This window comes from Cyprinus carpio, chromosome B16 (genome assembly GCF_018340385.1).
Source record: "Cyprinus carpio isolate SPL01 chromosome B16, ASM1834038v1, whole genome shotgun sequence".
NCBI lineage: Eukaryota > Metazoa > Chordata > Actinopteri > Cypriniformes > Cyprinidae > Cyprinus > Cyprinus carpio.
Genome location: NC_056612.1, coordinates 6,809,652 through 6,829,251, shown reverse-complemented (window position 1 = coordinate 6,829,251; position 19,600 = coordinate 6,809,652). Strand labels below are relative to the sequence as shown.

The 19,600-nt window shown below is 34.8% G+C and overlaps 1 protein-coding gene across 1 annotated transcript; it reads left to right on the top strand.

Moving 5' to 3' along the window:
• Positions 1 to 16,964: 16,964 nt before the first annotated feature.
• Positions 16,965 to 19,095, top strand: LOC109104617 (cholecystokinin). Its single transcript, XM_019117897.2, has 3 exons — positions 16,965 to 17,114; positions 18,102 to 18,344; positions 18,662 to 19,095. Exons 2-3 carry the CDS (start codon positions 18,104 to 18,106, stop codon positions 18,790 to 18,792), a joined length of 372 nt encoding a protein of 123 aa, XP_018973442.2. The 5' UTR covers positions 16,965 to 17,114; positions 18,102 to 18,103; the 3' UTR covers positions 18,793 to 19,095.
• The last annotated feature ends 505 nt before the right edge of the window (positions 19,096 to 19,600 follow it).

The window sequence follows — 19,600 nt, the reverse complement described above, 5'->3', positions numbered from 1 at the left end:
GAGGAGACCAGGGATAACAGTTTTTTTTTCTTTTCTTTTTTTTCTTGCTTTAATGTCAGTAGATCAGTGTTATTACCTTGATATAATTTTCAACAAAAATGTATCTGCTACAAAATAGTTTTTTTTTTTTTTTATCTCCTGCTCATCCCTAACATAGAGAATATGGACATGCAAAAATGTATTGCTTTTTGTTAATCAAATGCTTTTTTAATAATTACATTTAAAAATAATAAAAAATTAAAATTAAAATTAAAATTAAAAAACAGAGAAAACCAATTCAATTTTTATTTTATTTCAGCAAACAAGTAAAAATTAAGATTAAAAAAAGAATAAAAAAATAGAAGAAAAATAATGACAGCGTGAGCTAGTGTTATTTAAAATGTTTTCAAATGTTGACTTACATATTGTCCTAATTTGTGCACTTGTGTAAATGGGGAAGGTAAAGGTAATCCTCCATGGTTTCCCAGCCATTTCTTTTCTCACTTTTTTTCTACTTTCATTTAGGTAAAAATAACAAGTAAACATGACACATCAAGAAGATCTAGATGAGATCCAGTCCTGTCACTTTTTTAAACATCCATTAAGTTTTCCTTAACTGTTGCACTCATAAGTCACTTTGGATAAAACCATCTGCTAAATGAATAAGTGATAAATGCTGATTCCTCACTACCTTAAAATCCTTTAGATTTCTACTTTCATCAAAGAATAAGGCATTATAATGATTTGATAACTGGTCCTGTAAGTGGTTAAACTGATGGTGTTAAAACTGTGTTATACAAGCATCCCTTATTAGGACAAATTTAGCTCAAGTCCATTCAAACTGTTGCTGCCATTCAAAAAGAAAAGAAAAAGGAAATTATGCTTATTTTTTACAGTGTGGTCAGAGATGAACTGAAGATTCTGCATTCTCATTAAACTGAAAAACTGCTCTCACTACTCAGTTTATGCCCAATGTATGCAAATCCTTATATCCGAGACCCAAGACTGAATATTATTTAAATGATATTCCAACACATCTGTCAACAGACATGGCATCTTTAATGGTTTGTAGCTTTATCATCCAAATTTGGTGTCTTTCTGAAACACGTGTGAATTTTGTGTTTGATCATTTTAACCATGAACATATTGTCTTTCATTAACTCTAAACCTGATCCACGTCATCCTTAGCATGGTGCTGGAGTAGAGCGTTCCACTTCATTTCAGGATCTGCCAATATCTCTTTAACAAGCAGAGCCCTCGGGTCAAACTATCAGCTAAAGGGGATATTCTACTGAAAGTCAGATACCCTCCTCCTTCATTCAAAAGTCATTGATGAAAGACAATGACATGTCTAATATATGGAAAAGAAAATGATATTCAAATACAATAATGTTGAGAAATGTCGATACTACTTTTAATTTGTTTCCAGTGGTTCTTCCCTTTCTGTGTCTGGGGAGTGATGAAAGATCATCTGAAAAACTGACACAAAAGGAGATTTATCTCTTAACTAAATTCACTTTATATTTTCTAACTCATGACTTGGTTATCAAAGACTCAAGATGGTGGTGCACTGGGGAAATCTAACACCTTCAAAAAGCTTGTTATATGTTGTGCCAAGATCAAAATATCAATAGCAATTTAAATTAAGAACCCATTAACTGAAAGATTCTTGTAAGATTCTTGTAAGATATGTCGGAATAATTATTATTATTTTTTTACAGGTTTATCAGTCTGCGAATGAATTGTACCTCAGGAAGCTGTACAATATTATTAATCAAATGATGAATATGAATGATTAAGGGTATTGATTTAAGAGGTCTGTCATCATTTACTCACCCTGATGTCATTCCGCACCTGTATGACTACATAAAAAAATGATATTTTGAGAAATGTTTTTCGAAATGGTCACCAAAACTGTTAACAACATTTTGTAAAAGCATATTCAATTGTCTTCTGCAGCTTTGAAACAACATGAGGGTGATTTTTAGGTGAACTACCTTTTCATATATATATATATATATATATATATATATATATATATATATATATTGTAATCATTTTTGTAAATAAATTCTCATGTTGCTACGTCAGTTCGAAAATGTAGCTGAAATGTTTTTTTGTTTTTTTAACTCTTAACAGTGTATTTGTCTGTGTCTGAGGCTGTGACAAAAACCTTTGTGTCTTTGTGTTCTGTCAAGCAAGATTCCATCACCGGTCAGGAGTATAGGGACACACTGCGTTCCTGTTTTTTTCAACAGTGATTTAATTCCTATGGACGTAGTACAGAAATCAGTTTTCTGCATCTCAAGCAAAGACTATTCCTATTCTTGGCTCCTGAGAACAGCCAGGCTATATTATTGACCCAAACGGATCTCCATCTCCACCTCGACCAGAGCAGGTGATGCTGGAGAGAAAACAATTGAAAACTGTTCTGAAATATGAAAACATATACTGGAATAGCTAATAGCTAAATCTGTTTCTCTCCCTTTTATGAATCAAATTTGAATCAGAACTACAATGACGTGATTTTATATTTAGACATATGACTGCAGGATTATTTAATGGCAGATGCTTGGTTTTGCACACATATTTGCCTATAATCTAATGTTCCCTGAACATAATATAAAATCCATCCAATATTTGTTTGGGCAAAACAAGCTCTTGACATTCCATCCCCCTTGGGCAAACACGTAGCCTTCTGACATCATTTCCTCTGTAGAGAGGTAGGCTACCGTACTTATCAATGGTGACTCTGATAAATGTATTAATCACCTCTAATAATGCTGCCTGTTCAATTGATCGGCGACAGACAGTGTCAGTTTAGCTCATGGGTTATTAAACTAATTGCTTGCTGGAGCAGATCTCACCTCAGTTTTACCCTAATAAATCAGACTTTCTGTGATTTAGGAGAAAGTAAATATGTATTAAGAAGAGTTTGAGCTTTGCTCTGGTAAAGATGTTGTTCCAAACTGTGACTACACTGTAAAAATATAATTTAAAAAGTTCAATATAAAATAAATGAAAAATATAAAACATAAAAACCGTACATTAAAAAAATTAAATAAATTTTAAAATGTAAAAAGAATATTTAATAAGTAACAATTTAAGTAATGTTAAAGGGCAGATAAGGTATAGAAATACATCTTTAAGCACAGCAGAAACACAAACCAATAACAGGCAGGAATTGTTTCTGATTAAACCCATGTGACATGTGTCAGCTCTGTATTACCAGAAATGGTTGTTGTTTTGTTTGCTGCTTTCATATCTCCCCAGACGCTTTGACATTTGCATGCCAGCACACACACGTTTCGGTCGGCAAATTTTGTTGACTGAAATGTACCTGACTTTTGATGACGTTCTTCTCCTTTTCTATCCTGGCAGATATGAGAGCACTTAAGGCCTCCAGGGACATTCTCACGAACTCCCATTTTGCCTTTGGTCTGTTGGGTCCTTGTCTCGTTGATCTGTTCTTATCTACTCAAGTGTTTTTCTCAGACTGCCAGCATTACGCCTGCAGGATTCAAAAATGCATACTTTCTTCCTCTCTGCAGTGTCGAAGAGATCACAGAAATGTGTTGTAAATGAGCTTTCCACATAAATCAACTTTAACATACTGAGGTATGGTCCAAGTGTGTACCGTACAGTGATGCAAAATGCCAAAAACTATAGAATATTTAAAGGAAAATAACCTTTAAATTAAATTTTGCTCAGACTAAAATGGCGTCTTTAGTCGATGAAACCTTTGCAATATTAAACCTAACGTTAATACATTTTTCTATTAAATATTACACATAATATAAAAAATGTGGGGGAAAATTTTTTCCTTCTGAAACAGCATAATTCATACACAAATGCAATACAATTTTGCAACTGCACGTCAACTAACTGTCATTAATTTCCAACTACATGTCAACTAACTTTCATTAGAGTATTTGTGTACTGTTAGGTTAGGGTATGGGTTAAAAGAACAAGTGTACATGTACTTGCAAAGTTACTTGCAGTCATTAGAATGTTTGTTTGGTATATTTAGAATATTAAAAATTAAGTTGAAAAGTGACTTACAGTTAATAGAATGTCTAAAGTGGACTATCAAAATAAAGTGTTACCTTATATATATATATATATATATATATTTTAAGGGGCTGTATGTAAGATTGACACCGAGTGGCTGAACTAAGTATTGCAGTCCAAATTCAAAATACTGGAGAGGGTTTTCTTCACTCAGCCCTTCCTTCTCAGACTCGACACATTCACAGGTTGCCAGATTGATGACACAAACAGGAACGAGTGCATTTGATGATGAATGAAATGAAATACGTTGTGTTTTCCACAAACTGGCAACCTGGGGTGCTGTAATACAATTGGGTAAACTGTCAGTGGGCGGGTTTCACAAACTAAAACAAAGATTGACATTCCGGCCCAGAGCACACATTTTCAAAGGAGAAAAACTGACTGTAGCATTGTTTTTCAGATAAACAAGTATGTTAACTTAGCATGTTTCTTAAATATCTGCAAACATATTATGGTATTTTTATGCTTTAGTAGAGTCAAAATCTTACATACGGCACCTTTAAATGGGATGAAGCATATAAAATTCACTACATGTTGGCTTGTTTTTGTGCCCAAGAGCATAATCTATGCAAGTCCATATGTCATAAAAGAATCGATGCTTCTAACCACAGGTTGGGAGCTGCAGTTCCATTCACACAATTTTACTGTTTGCAAATGCTCATTTGAACTATGGCTTCCAGAATCACAGAATTATTGAACTATATTAGTAATGATGGAACTTGTGACCATAGTTACATGATGATTTTAAGGAAATCCACCCATCAGTAGCATGTAACACATTTAACTCATTGCATTTGTATAATATTGTATGTATGTAGCATTAATGTAATGCTATGTTATCATTGTGTATACATCTGATTCATCTCATATGTGTAGGATTCAGTTTGGGAGAGTTAATTAACTTGCTAGAAAACAGCTTAATTTTGTCTGTTGATTCACTGTTGAGCCTTAGCTCAAGCAGGTCAATCCCTGGCATTGCTGACAAAAGATGACATTCTGAAAAATGTTTCAGTGTTGTTTTTTTAGTAACCCACTGACTAACAAAAAATGTCAGTTTCTTTTGTGTTCTGTAGAAGAAAGAAAGTCATACAGGTATGCGGAACAACATGATGATTAGTAATTGATTTCATCGATGAGAGTAACACTGCCCAAAGAATGAGCAATAGACAGGCTTGCCTTAACAAAAAACATTTCTGCACAAATAGTGAATCTAGTTGACCTCAAGGTCACCACAACCACCTCCTACTCTCAGTGTTTTATATTCATCCTTCCACCTCCAACAAAAAACGTGTGACTTTTCCTTTCACCAATAGCATGTCTTTTCTGCCAACAGACACGTAGCTCCAATCAAGAGCAGCTGGAGAAAAAGAGCTGCAAGCAGTAAAAGCCTGTGACCTCGCTTATTTTCCAAATCATTGCTTATGTTTCAAATCATATTAGGAGGCTCTCATAAAGTCAAAGAACTCTTAATTGCCAACCTCCATGCGCTCTTGTCGCTAAAATGTTTGTCACATAATTATTGCACTTGAAGCTGTTTATATGAGAGTGCCTTCTCTAATTATCACTCAGATAAATGTTATTGTTAATAATAGTGTCAGAGCTCATGTTGCTTCAGACTATCAGCTTAGGACACAATTAAAATCAGGGCAGAACACACACGCCAATATGAAAGCATCAAATCAATGAAACACCTGAGAGACTTTCTTTGGAAAAACACAACACTGAACTAAAATGCATAGAACACATTGTACATGCATTATACATGACCTAAAAAGTAATACTATAAAGGTAAGATATGAAACATGTGAAAACATAAATATTGGTTTTGAAGCTCTGAGCGCAGATCCTTTGGAATCACTGACACCATCCTAAAAATGAGTTTCTAGTGATGCCATTTGTTTTTCTATACTAAAAGAGGAAATGCTGGGAAAGGCAACACAATCACAGCCATATTTGATGTTTTATATATACAGTTATGTGGTTGAGATTTTGGACCAATGAAATTTCAAGTGGATGGTGCAACCCAGTTTAACACAACAGAAGCAGAATTAAGCAAAATGTATGGTTGTTCGCTGGAAGTCATGATAGCAGCTGAAAGATGAAAATTATCTCGAGCTTTGAGACCCCACAGAGTATATATAGCAGTATAGCAGTCTTACAAATGGCTCTGTGGTGCAATCAAAAATATTAAAATGTAATACTTGCTCAGTTGATTAATCACAGTAAGCCAACTAAGGTAGTTGTCTTGTATTACAAGTTTGTGTTATATTTAAATATGCAAATGAGGCATTGTCTAATGAAATATATAGAAAATCTGTACTATACAGGATACAGAAATCTGAACATTGGCTAAAGCTATAGTCTTTTGTTGGCATTTTATAGTTAAATGTTTTTACCAAGAGAATCTGGATATATTTTATGTATCATAAATGAATAAATATGGTCAACATCCAGCGTCGGAAAAAAAAATCTCCATGTTTTAGGAATTAAATGTAATATAAAACAGGCCAATGATGTATGAACAAACCCCTAAGGAAACATAAATAACTACACCTGTAGTGTCTTGCTTTAAATAATGGTGAAAAAGATACTGCAGTACTACAATAGTATTTAGTCTGCATTAATTGCATTTATATTTAACATATTAAACAACCCCAACTTTACAATAACTTGGACACATTATAAGGTTTGGTGTTTATCTTATACACCATTTATAAAGGGACGCCAATGTATCACTTGCTGTAAAGGTTCCTACCTCACTACTAGTTTTGAGCACAATTAAAGCAACATTACGGTAATCTATCAAACCTCTGCCTCTCCAATACTCCACTCGTGAGTGGGTGGTTGTCTCACACTCCTATCTGTCTGTCCTTTCCCTTGGGGACACTTTAGCGTTTGTCACTGGAGTCAATCCATCACTCCATAGCCTGGCTCGGTGTGTGGCAGCTTCTTTCAAGACTGCAGGGGAGCAATCTATGAGCAACTGATGAGCGCTTTGTGCTTCATTAGACCTCGCAATGTTTTTTCATCTTTCATTTACTTCTTTCACTCTCCAGAAACTCCGAGGTTAAATGCAATGCAGCTGAAAACCAAACACTGAAATACTGTGCACTCAATAACACAGAGGTCTTGCCTCCATTGTGAGTGCGGTTTGTTTGGGAAGAGCATAATGTGCATTATGCATTGCGTAATTGGACTGACTTTGCCTTTGCAGTGAGAATGAAAGGACAAAAGTCAATATGGGTGCCAATCACAATAGCCATGACTCACTAAAATGAATAAGCCACTCAACATGTCTTTATAGCAAAGCTACAGATGCTGGCAACATTGTGCAAACAAGGTGAGTGAACTCTGTGGGTTTAGGGAAAAAAAGAACTTAAACTGGCTTTACGTTCTAATTGGTCAGGTATATATCTGTAATAGCATTTTTCTTGCGTTTTGGGATATATTGCAATAACTTTAATACATAGAACCATTATACATTTCAAACAACGTGGACTGAGTTTATCACTTGATGTAATTTGTAGCGCACATTTACTTTCTTTTCCAGTTTTTACTATGACAGTACATAGGCTCTCGTCTCTTGTACACCATTAAACTCATGTCTAGAAAAGGTCACTTTGCACACAGACAGGAAATGTGCAAAAGGCTGTTAAACGTGTTGATACAGACAATTGATCTTACCGTGCCACCTGGAAAGAAGGTACGTTGTTTGTCTGATAACTGTGAGACCAGCCATTGGGCATTTAAAAGAGAACTTCAGAACTGTTCAGGTGGAAAATTACATGTTGAACGAACAAACATTAATGTGAAAGGCTATCGATCATCGTTTCAGTGTAATAAAGTTTTGTTTCTTCTCTTATTTAGCAATCAATATTAATCAGCTCCTATTTTGTGGATTGTGTCTGCTAGATACTTATTCTTAAAAATGGTTGCACTAATAACAAACAGTACAGTTTAATGTGTCTTATTTTGTACTTTGCTGCACAGCAGAGGGTTCGAAATAGAGAGAAAGGAGGGATAGTGCCCTGTAGCTACTCAGCTGGGTCTAAGAAGGTGTTACTGTGTGAATTGTGGTCAGTCTAGCCTGCTAAATTGTGTCCCTTCTGCCATGAAAAACTGTTCAGAAACACATTTATTGTATCTGAGAATGGGATTATGGTACCACAAATATTAGAGCCCCAAGCCAAAAGGTGCAAAATGTAGAATTTCCTTCAGAAGTAATAAATTTGGATTACAATTCTGCCATTGGATTTCTTATGGGAAATCCAACGTATTTGCAAATGTTTCCTGTAATGAAAATTAGAAGTCATATATCCAAAAAGCAAAGAGTTGTCCCTGTCTCTGGCCTCAGCTGCACCTGCTTTATTTTACTTATATACTTTCCGTCAGACTTTAATTCTTCAGCTGCTCTCAGTTTGTCTTTCACAGGCTTTTGCCGCTGCTCTGAAAAACAATAACTCTGACTTTGTTGTGCATTATGGGAAAAGTGTTAACTCTATCTGACTCAGAATCAATCAATCAATCTATCTATCTATCTATCTATCTATCTATCTATCTATCTATCTATCTATCTATCTATCTATCTATCTATCTATCTATCTATCTATCTATCTATCTATCTATCTATCTATCTGTCTATCTGTCTGTCTGTCTGTCTATCTGTCTATCTGTCTGTCTGTCTGTCTGTCTGTCTTTCTGTCTATCTATCTATCTGTCTGTTTGTCTGTCTGTTTGTCTGTCTATCTATCTATCTATCTATCTATCTATCTATCTATCTATCTATCTATCTATCTATCTATCTATCTATCTATCTATCTATCTATCTATCTATCTATCTATCTATCTATCTATCTCTGTTGACTCAGTGACTCAGTATAAGTATTGAAAAATGAAAGGGGAATCCTCTCTTAAACACAACAATAACATACAGTATATCATCCAGATGCCCAAAAGCTTGTGTTCCCATTCAGAGTTGATGAAAAGAAGGACAAACGAAGAACAAAAGTTGAGCAGAAAGATGGGGAAGAGATTGTAAGATAGATGTCTTAGTTATCCACAGGGAATAGGATTATACAGAGGGCAAAATGTCAGAGAAAGTTGGAATTTTGCCTTTAGGTTCTGTGTTTAATGTGGATTAGAACTCCTCTGAGATTTTTTCATTCCACAATATGAATGCAAATGAAGAAAAAGGGCTATGTGCAACACAAGGCAGGACAAAGGTAAGCCTTCTTTATTCACTCTCAGATCAAATCATTTATCAACGCATGAATCTCAAAAATCAGCTAACGTAAAAACCTTGTCTGTACTTGTATATATCACGTGACCAAATTGTGAAAACCATTGTGGGTTTGTGTTGCTATATTTGTATTTTCTGTGTGCATGTATTTTGATTTGATTTGAAATTATTTGTTTATAAGCTTAATAAAGGCTTGATTTTTGTATCTGTTCATCATACAAAGTGATTGTGTGGTCTGAAGAATATAACAATTGAGTCATGGGCTATTGATTAATTTTACACTGCCATGAAAGTATCCTTTTGGTTTTTGAAAGTTTTGGACCCCACAGATCATAAAATGGATAAAGACAACAGCAACGTGTTCAAAATTGCTTTTGTGTTCTGCAGAAGAAAAAAGCAACATGATTTTGGAACAACATGACAGTGAGTGAGTACACACTGAAAAAATAGATTTTTTTTTGTGAAATATCATATAATAAATCATACAGAAATATAGGAATTTTACTTGAATAAACCTGGATTCATAATCAAGTTGTAGGTGCTAGATTTTCCACAAGCATATCACAGATATGAGTTCGGGGGGTTGCAAAAGAGACCGAGTGCTTTCACAATGAGATCAATACAGTGTTTCTGCACTATTAGCATCATCTCTGCACTGATAATAGCTGCAACTCTGCTTCCTGTTGCTTTTACAGCTTCTACTGTCTTCATTTGCTTAACATTGTTAGACTCCTTGTTTTCCATTCCCAGAAACATTACAGAAGCCACAACAGTAATGCATTGTATTCACAGTAATTATAATCTTTTCATGTGTTGTAATGTGCCTGATGGGTGTTTGTGTGTTACTGAATCAATCGCAAAGAAGCAATTGCTTGCAACTGATTTTATTAGTATATGAGCTAATATGCAGGGTGCGGGGTGTAACCGGACTGATTTTGTGTAGTGCATGAATTGTGTGACACAGAATGCAGTATTTAATGACCAAAGTTATAGTTTTATTTCTTACACAGAAAGACAAACACCAGTTGCATTTCATCAGGTGAAAAATAATGTCAGCACTTGTGTTTGTCTTTTGAATTTTGAGTCACAAAACATGTTTTGTCTAGATGTTTTCATGATTCTTTTCATTTCATTCGTGATTCATTAATTTTAATGATTAAGAATGTCACAAAATGTATTTATAGTCTGCAAAATGCTTGATAAAATGTACATTTCCTCCACAGGAGAGGATATTTCTTCCTGAAAAATGTTTCCTTCAAATTAATATTTTGTGCCATGCTTTTTCAACACATAGGTATATATTTCCTGTAAATGTGTGAGACTTCTCATTCATTAACCGCTAGAGTTAAATAACTTTAGAAGAATAACATATAACTCCATATTTAGGATCTTATTAGGTTATTTAGCTGCTTATTAATAGTTAGTAAGGTAGTTGTTAAGTTTAAGTATGGAGTGCAATTAAGAGATATGTTTAAGCAAAATATGTGTCTGATAAGTATATAAACAGACAATATGCTAGTAATATGCATTATTGTTATTGGTAACAAGCAACTAGTTAATAGTAAGAATTGGTCCCTAAACTAAAGTGTGTCATACTTTATTTTAAGGTCCAATTCTCACTATTAACAAACCATTAACTACGGCTTTTGCCTCATCAAACTCATAATTTGCTGCTTGTTAATAGTTAGTAAGGTAGTTGTTCATTGTTAACAACTAAATTGTTACTAATTGTACTGTATTTAAAATCAATCAACTGTTTATTAAATATATAATAATTGTTTGTATTATTCATTAATCAGTCACATCCTCACTATCATTATTAGAACTGCTCTCTTCTAGTGTCCTTTTAAGATCTAGAGATCTAGTTTTCCTGAAAGCCTTCATACTTTCTCCCTCAGACATCAACCCAGAGGCCTCTGAGGGATCCCTGTGGCAAGAGGGCAGGTTGTGACAATGAGGCTGCTGTTTCTCTGACTCACACACTCAAAAGTAATTGCCACACTCAAACGCCAGCGTCCTCATATCCACTCCAAATGATGGACTCTGCCATTGGATTATTTAATGAATCGTGTTGCCCTGTTTTTGTGGAGATTATTTTGGAGTGTTGAACGCTGGTCGCTCTGTAGGACTGAAGCTCATTGCTATTCATTATGCAGTTGTTGTTCTGTTGAGATGCTGAGAGGAGATGCTTCAGGGGCATGCAGCTTTGACCAGGTTAACCCAAGAATCAGAAAGACAATATCTCATTAGTACTATGTGCATAAATTTGTTTAGTGTGTGAATAATTTCCTTAACGAATTTAGTATCTAGAGGCTAGAGATTTTAAACCAAGTTACATCAACATTGTACAAAGTAATACAGGTTTAATAACAATATAATATATGGATAATGATAGTGCTTTAGCAAGAACCCATAATTATCATAACCATAAGGTCAATCATCTTGTGCAATTGGTGTCAGGTTATGGAGATGATACTAACTACACATAATGGTCTATGTTTATGTAAGTTCTTAACTAGTAATCTAAACTGACTAGCAATCATTTCATGCAATTCAATGCAATAGCCTTTTCAATAGCCTTAGCCAATGGAATAACTGATCATTTTAAGTGTCCTCTAAAAATGGAAAGACAGTGTTCTAAAACTACAATAAAACTAACAATTGCCTGAGAACAAGGTCACATAACATAGTGTAATATATGTGTAATAACAAACAATATATATATATATATATATATATATATATATATATATATATATATATATATATATATATATATATATTATATATATATAATAGCAGAAAATACTTCAACAAGTACCCATAATTCTTCAGTTCCGTCATCCTGTGCACTGGTTGTCAGATTATGGAGATGATCATAACTACACATAATGGTCTCTATTTGTGTACGTTTCAAAGCTAGTAAACTAAACTGAATGGTAATCATTTCATAGACCCGAGACTATACACTAGCTAAATCTTAAGTGCTCTCTGAAATGGAAAGACAGTGTTCTAAAACTACAAAGAAAGTATATAATGATCGACTGTAATATATTAAACCACATTCTACAGGAGGTATTCTAAGAGTCATTTTTTTTTCTTCTCCATCATTTTTCTTCATCATCCCTAGTCACCAACTGAAACATTAACTGTAAATGTTGGAAGTTGTTATGATGTTCGTCATAGTTTGTCAGACATCTGGAATGCAGGATGGTTGTTCTTTGCAGAAGATGGCTTCAGTGTGCGCTTTATTGAATCAGAATATTCATTCAGTGCTGTTCCCAGCTGGAGGATATAAAACATACCAACCATCTGTCTGTGCACCTCTCTCAGTGAATTGTAAGATATATTTTAGTATTCCAGGTTCCTTGGTATCAGTATTAAAATCAACATTCAGAATCGACCTTGAATTCACCCCTAAGTCCAAAGAGAATAACCTTTCGCAAAGTGAGATGTCTTTGTTATAATGTTTCAAACTGTTCTAATAATCCCTCAAGAGAAACCCATTATAACTGTTTATTCTAAATAATTGTTTATTTGTATTGTTGAGTCTAGACTCTCAAACAAAAGTGGATGTTTAAACACACATCATTTTGAGGAGTAGGTGGTCAAGTGTGCAAAATTGCAGAAAAGACAAACCCACAATGAAAACACACAGAACTGCATTTTAAAATGAGACACGAAGCCTCACTGAGACTTGAAATGTGTCATCCTTTCCATTTATGACTCACAATTACATGCATCATTCAGTGACAATAGTTTCTTGATGATTTAATGTTTTATTTAAAATATTATAGAGAAATGGTTTTTATGTCCAATAAAACTAAAAGCTAATATAGTTAAATTAGGGCTGCCCTCTGGTTTTTCCGGTCGACTAGTAGTCATTCATTTGAAGCATTAGTCAACTAATCGCATGTTTATTAGTAAATATAAACATTATAATGAGACTTTAATTGCCTACATAGCCTAATAAGCTTTCAAGCACATGCATAAAGTTTGCCACAGTGCACTGCAGAAGTAACGATTATGAGTTTGTCAGGGAAAAAAACAGTAAGGAGACTGCATTAACATTTTAATAATTTGATAAACTAGTGCTTTCTTTGTTTTCATATTAAGAGATGAACTTGGCAACACTGACTTGCATCTCTGCAGTAGTGGAGGTGCCTATATGCATGTTTTATACAGATTAATCTGAGAATAAGCAATTTGTTTTTCATCTGAATTGGTTCATTTGAAAGTAGACATTTCACTCTCTATAGATATAGATATACACAGAGTTTCGTGCTCAAGTTCACAGAGACCGAGACGGCAGACAGCGCTTCATGTTTGCTTTCATTAAAAGCACATTTTGTTGTTATTGTGAGTGCTCACAAATAAACCTGGCGTCTTTACAGATTTGAAATATGTTTTACTCTTTTCTGTATGACCAAAAATTATGAGTATTTTAAGAGCAAGTAATGCACCGGCGCCTCCATCTGTCCTGCAGTGAGCGCGCTATTACACTATAGCACACATTTCTCTTGGTAAACATTAGATTGAGCGGCCATGTAAAGTTGCTAATAGTTACTTATTTCAGATGATAAGCCATATTTGAGGTTGATGAATGACAGGCGAGGGTTTGGATGTCCTGCCTGATGTATGTATTACCATAGACTAGCCGTTAACATACTGTCCGTCATGGACTGAGTGACTTCGACTGTGGATTTTTTTTTTTTTTTTTTTTTCTACAACTAAGCTACTAATAAAATTTTGGTTGACCAAGCCTCTTCTGGTTGACTAACGATTAGCCTACTATCAGGGGGCAGCCCTAATTTAAATACTCAAAAACAAAGCTCACACTTGCAATGTAACCACAATTTCAATTAATTACGATTCACTCTGACCATTATGGTCACTCTTTAGTTTGGGGACCAATTCTTACTATTAAAGGGTTAGTTCACCCAAAAATGAAAATTCTGTCATTAATTACTCACTCTCAAGTCGTTCCAAACCTGTAAGACCTTCATTTATCTTTAGAACACAAATTAAGATATTTTTGATGCATTCTGACAGCTCTTTGGCCCTCCCATAGACAGCAAGGGTACTACCACGATCAATGTCCAGAAATGCAGTAAGGACATCAGTAAAATAGTCCATGTGACATCAGTAGTTCAACCGTAATTTTACGAAGCCATTTTGGAGATTATCAGGACGCATGCGTGCACTTCTGCTTCATGCGGCACGCTCATGCGTTGTTTAAACAAAGCGGAAGTGCGCGCATGCGACGTGATACTCTCCAAAATGGAGGCAAGCCACAGCAGACTGGATGAGGAGGAGAAGAATTGTTGAACAAAGTTGTTATTTTTGTTTTCTTTGTGCACAAAAAGTATTCTTGTAGCTTCGTAAAATTACGGTTGAACCTGGTCACATGGATTATTTTACTGATGTCTTTACTGCGTTTGTAGACCTTGATTGTGGTAGTACCCTTCCTGTCTATGGGAGGGTCAAAGAGCTCTCGGAATGCATAAAATATATCTTAATTTGTGTTCCGAAGATGAACGAAGGTCTTACAGGTTTGGAACAACTTGACGGTGAATAATTAATGACAGAATTTTCATTTTTGGTTGAACTATCTCTTTAACTATGGGTTTCCCCTCAATAAACTCTTAATTTAATGCTTATAGTTAGTAAGGGCAGTTGTACTAATAAACAACCAATGTGCTAACATGCACGCTAATTTAGTATCTAGTTAATAATGAGAATTGATGCCTTATCTAAACCCATTGTAATTGTGCATAAATATATTTGGGATAGTATATGCTATAGTAGTGTTCAAATTATTATGGGGATTGAGATTTTGTTAGATTTTTTATTACAGCAGAATGTTCACTCACCTGTGATGATAAACTCAGCAAGGAATCAATGATAGTAACTACAAATAAATAAGTATAAAAAAGGTACAGGATTTGTAAAAGATCTCTCTTTGATAGTAAATTTCATAAATAATTACAAAGAAACAACAAGTAACACATTGAATTGAACATGAAATGTTGAAGTAGAAAATTGTAAATGGTATTTTCTCGTAAACTGTGCTCCAGTAATCATTCTTTTATTTAGAACTTTTAAAAATATGTGTTTACCTTGTATCTGGCCTGTAATAGCCAAGTCAGTTTCTTCTTTTTTATTGCTCAACCAGTTGAAAGTGCTGTGAAACATTTGTCAGGCAAAGGTAAATCCTAAGCTTGAAGGAGACATACGCTTGAGGCTGACCGTGTGAGCTGGGCTATAGGTACTGCATTTACCTGCATCCTGATGATGGAATCTGTACTCTTGAAGACAGACTGAGTGGTTGCCTGAAGCCTTATAGAGAATTGTGAGGAATTTTCTCATAGCAGGGTGTTTAGTGGGTGTTCAGAATTCAATGAGCAAAGGATCGGCAGGGTCGGACAAATTTATCCATCTTGGTCCCAGCTGAGTGCTTTCTCTTTCTCTTTTTTCTTGATTCTCTTTATTGTTATGTTCACTTTCTGTTGTGTTAGGATCTTACATATGCTACAGATGCAGTATAGCACAAGAAGGCATTTGCATCAGTTGCAAGTATCTGACTTTTTTTTTCTTACTTATACACTCTAGAAAGCTCTTCGCAATGTTATGTAAAGGGTTGTTTAATGTTACTCAAAAATGAAAATTATGGCAAAATTTGGAAATAAAAAAGAAAAAAAAGTGAGGTTTAGCAGAATGTCTGATGATATCTTTATCTTCCATACAATGACAGGAGATAGGGAGTGAAAAAAATAAGCACCATGTAATTATGACAGACCCACACAGCATCAAATAAAAAATCTCAAAAGAACAGCATTTAAAGAATCCTTCTATCATATCCTTCTTTCATTATTACGGTAGTTGTCTTTCAATTCTGTCCTCCTGTGAGTATTATGCTATTAAAATAAAATTATGTAATTTCCAGAAGGATATTTCAATGAAACATTATCATGCATAATTAGAAGACTTACTGTAAACCTCAGCTCTTATATTTTGAAGAAACTGGGCAATAGGGATATATACACAATAAAGACATGTTTACATATTTGTTAATGCACATCTGTGCATCTTTCTTTCAAACCCTTTGGGCACTGGTACAACCTTTGAAATCTTCAACATTGTTTCTACAGAGATACTGTAGTTATTGTAGTATATCATTATGTTCATACCAATAAGTTGGTTTAAAAGGGCTTATTCTTTGCATAAGTAAAATATTACTATACTACTATATTACTAAATGTTATTACTATGAGGAATTTTTTATTATTTTTTTATTTTTATTTTTTTTACTTTGCATGGTTTTTGTACTTTGGTGGGTCATCAATTGTATGTCTTATGTAAAATTGGGTATTGAAAAAAAAAACAAAAAAACATTTTGAATACAGAGTGTCAAACAATGCACATTAAAGACATCAGCATCCATAACATCAAAATGTGCATCCTATAATCCATGGCCAAATAGGGATGGAGGTTTGTGCATAATTGGAATTAGGATGGTCTGACCTCTGGAGATCCCCTGGTCTCCTTGAATGACAATGTCACAATCTGTATCCTGTGAGAATACCCTGCTGCTCTTGGTTCTGCGTCAAACTTGCGCAAATACACAACCTCATTCATATACACAGACAGTGGAATTGCGCCTTTCACTACGTGGGTCAAACAGAGCCAGCCCACTCAGAGCTCTATTTAAGGTCCTCTCTTGCACAGTGCAGCGAAGTTTCAGACACACACTTGTTCTGCAGTCAGCGTGTGTTCTCCATCTCTCTCTCTCTCCTCCTCCTCTCTGCCAGAGTTTCACCTGAAGGTATGATCTCAATCTTTCTTATATTTGAATGTGGAGTGTTGCATGCTTCTGTGTAAAATCACTTTTTCTTTTTACACAGGCTACAGTTGTGTAAAATTTTGTGTAATATTGTATATTGTGCAATATGCAATATGTCCCATGGTTTTGAATTTTAGTTTGTAGATTTTAAATAAAACAAAAAGGATATGAATTGAGTGAATGAGATGCGCTATTAGTGATGCAGTTTCGACAGAAATTTCCATTTCAGATCCTTTTGCTGTTGTTTCTTGGCTTGAATCCAAGTATTAATATCTCTACTAAAAAAAAAAAAAAAAAAAAAAATTAAATTAAATTAAATCATTGCTTGAAAGAGAGAAACTGTCATTAAGTCAAAATTTGTAACCCAGAAATGAGTTAGATGGACCTCTTTGGCAAATGGGTTTGATCTGAAACTGGTGAAATAAACAGAAAAACCCATATTTGAGATCTACCAATGTTCAGAAGGCGAATCAGATTCAGAATCAGAATCAGAAAGAGCTTTATTGCCAACAAGTATGCTTACGCATACAAGAAATTTGTTTTAGTGACATAAGCTTTCAGTACACAGTGACAACAACAACACACAGACCAAAAAAAAATAAAAAAAAAGTTACACATTGCAGCCCAATTAGTTCGTATATCTGGTGTTTAATTCAAACACATTTACACTTTTTCTCTGTAACTGGGTTTCGTGTCTTGCATGGAGGCAGGAAAGTCTCAGTCTTCTTTCTTTTAGCAATCTTTTTTATTTTGATGGAGGATCTTTTAATGGAATTGTATATTTGAAAATTTTGAAGTTTGGTGTAAAATCATGTAAAAATCTGTTTGCTGGACTTACATGAATTTTAGAACCTTTTTTTTTACTCATTAAGGTTTATTTGGCAAAAGCTCAAATGAATAGGATTTTAATGAAGCAATATTAAAGCTCTAACATGTGTGTGTGTGTGTGTGTGTGTGTGTTTATTTCAGCCATGAACGCTGGTCTCTGTGTGTGTGTGCTGCTGGCTGCCCTCTCCACCAGCAGTTGCCTTTCTCTCCCCACACACTCAGAAGATGGGGGTCAGTCTGATCTCGGGACCATAGTGGAACACACACGCCACACCCGTGCAGCGCCCTCCAGAGAACAACTCAGCCTGCTGTCCAAAGCAGAGGACGATGAAGTGCCCCGCAGCAGCTTGACTGAACTACTGGCCAGAATCATCTCCACCAAAGGTGGAATTCTCCTTTCAAATGAACTGAATTTTTATAAATTGTCCCTAATGCATATTATGTTATACCCTTTAAAAACTATGATCATGCCATTTCAATAGCATTTCAATCGCATTAACTTTGGTCAGTTAGAGTTATATTTTCCTATTTGAGATTTCTATTGAACCTCTACTACAGCAACAAGAATTACATAATAAGAATATAATAAATAATACTTCTACTAATGAATTATACATATAAATAGATAGACATGTAAGCAATTTCCAAAGGTTCCTGTGCTTAAATAAATAAATTAATATGTCTTTGTACATTTCATGCAGGCACATATCGCAGAAGCCCCTCTCCAAAAAGCAGGTCCATGGGCAACAATCACAGAATAAAGGACAGAGATTACTTGGGATGGATGGATTTTGGCCGACGGAGCGCAGAGGAGTATGAATACTCCTCGTAAGATCTTTTCAACAAATTATGTTAATCAACCTGATTAGCCAATCATCTGTACAGAGTCACCCATTTTAATGTCAATCAAATCACAGTCTGAGAGCTCGGTCTGATGTAAATTTGTTTGTACAATGGAGATAATGCAATATATAAATATATGTGTCCATCTATATATATTTATTTTGCAGAAAAAAAACGAGTGAGAATGTAGTCTCAACTGCTTTTATTCTCATAACTCATGTATATATGATTTTATCCTCATTTTAGACAAATCACAGGTGTCTGCGAATAAATCATTGCCTTAACTCACTCATCCGAAGTCTCATGGCTATCATAACTCACTGTGCACTTGAAATGCAGAAAGACAAATTGTGTGGCATTGAAATATTCAAGTTTGACCAGTATTATGTGCATTTTGGACCATTAAACAACACAAACAAATTACAATACAGAAAGAAAGAAAAAAAACAAGAAGAAAACTTGTGGATTAAGAAACACTAAATCAACAGGCCATTTAGCTTTTAGCTTTTCTTAGCAGGTAGCTTTGGTTTTATTATCTTAGCTGAATCCACCACAGCTCAGCAAAGCCATTCGTGTGGCGTTGAGGGACCAAGCTAACAGATTACAGTTAATGATCTTATTATGAAAGCTTTCTCTTATTGGCCCCCCGAAGCTGAATGGCTAGCATTACAGCACTAGCGCCACGAGTAGCCTTCAAATCCAATTCTCTTCCCATTGCCTGAGGGACAGATTAGAGTTCAGGCAATAATACTGGATTCTGCAGAACAGGGTGAGAGACGGAGAGAGGAACACATGTA

Excerpts from the sequence above, each read along its gene's own strand:
- LOC109104617 (XM_019117897.2), top strand. The coding sequence starts at position 18,104 with ATGAACGCTGGTCTCTGTGTGTGTGTGCTGCTGGCTGCCCTCTCCACC. Across the intron at positions 18,345-18,661 it reads CAGAATCATCTCCACCAAAG|GCACATATCGCAGAAGCCCC; the intron begins GTGGAATTCTCC and ends CATTTCATGCAG.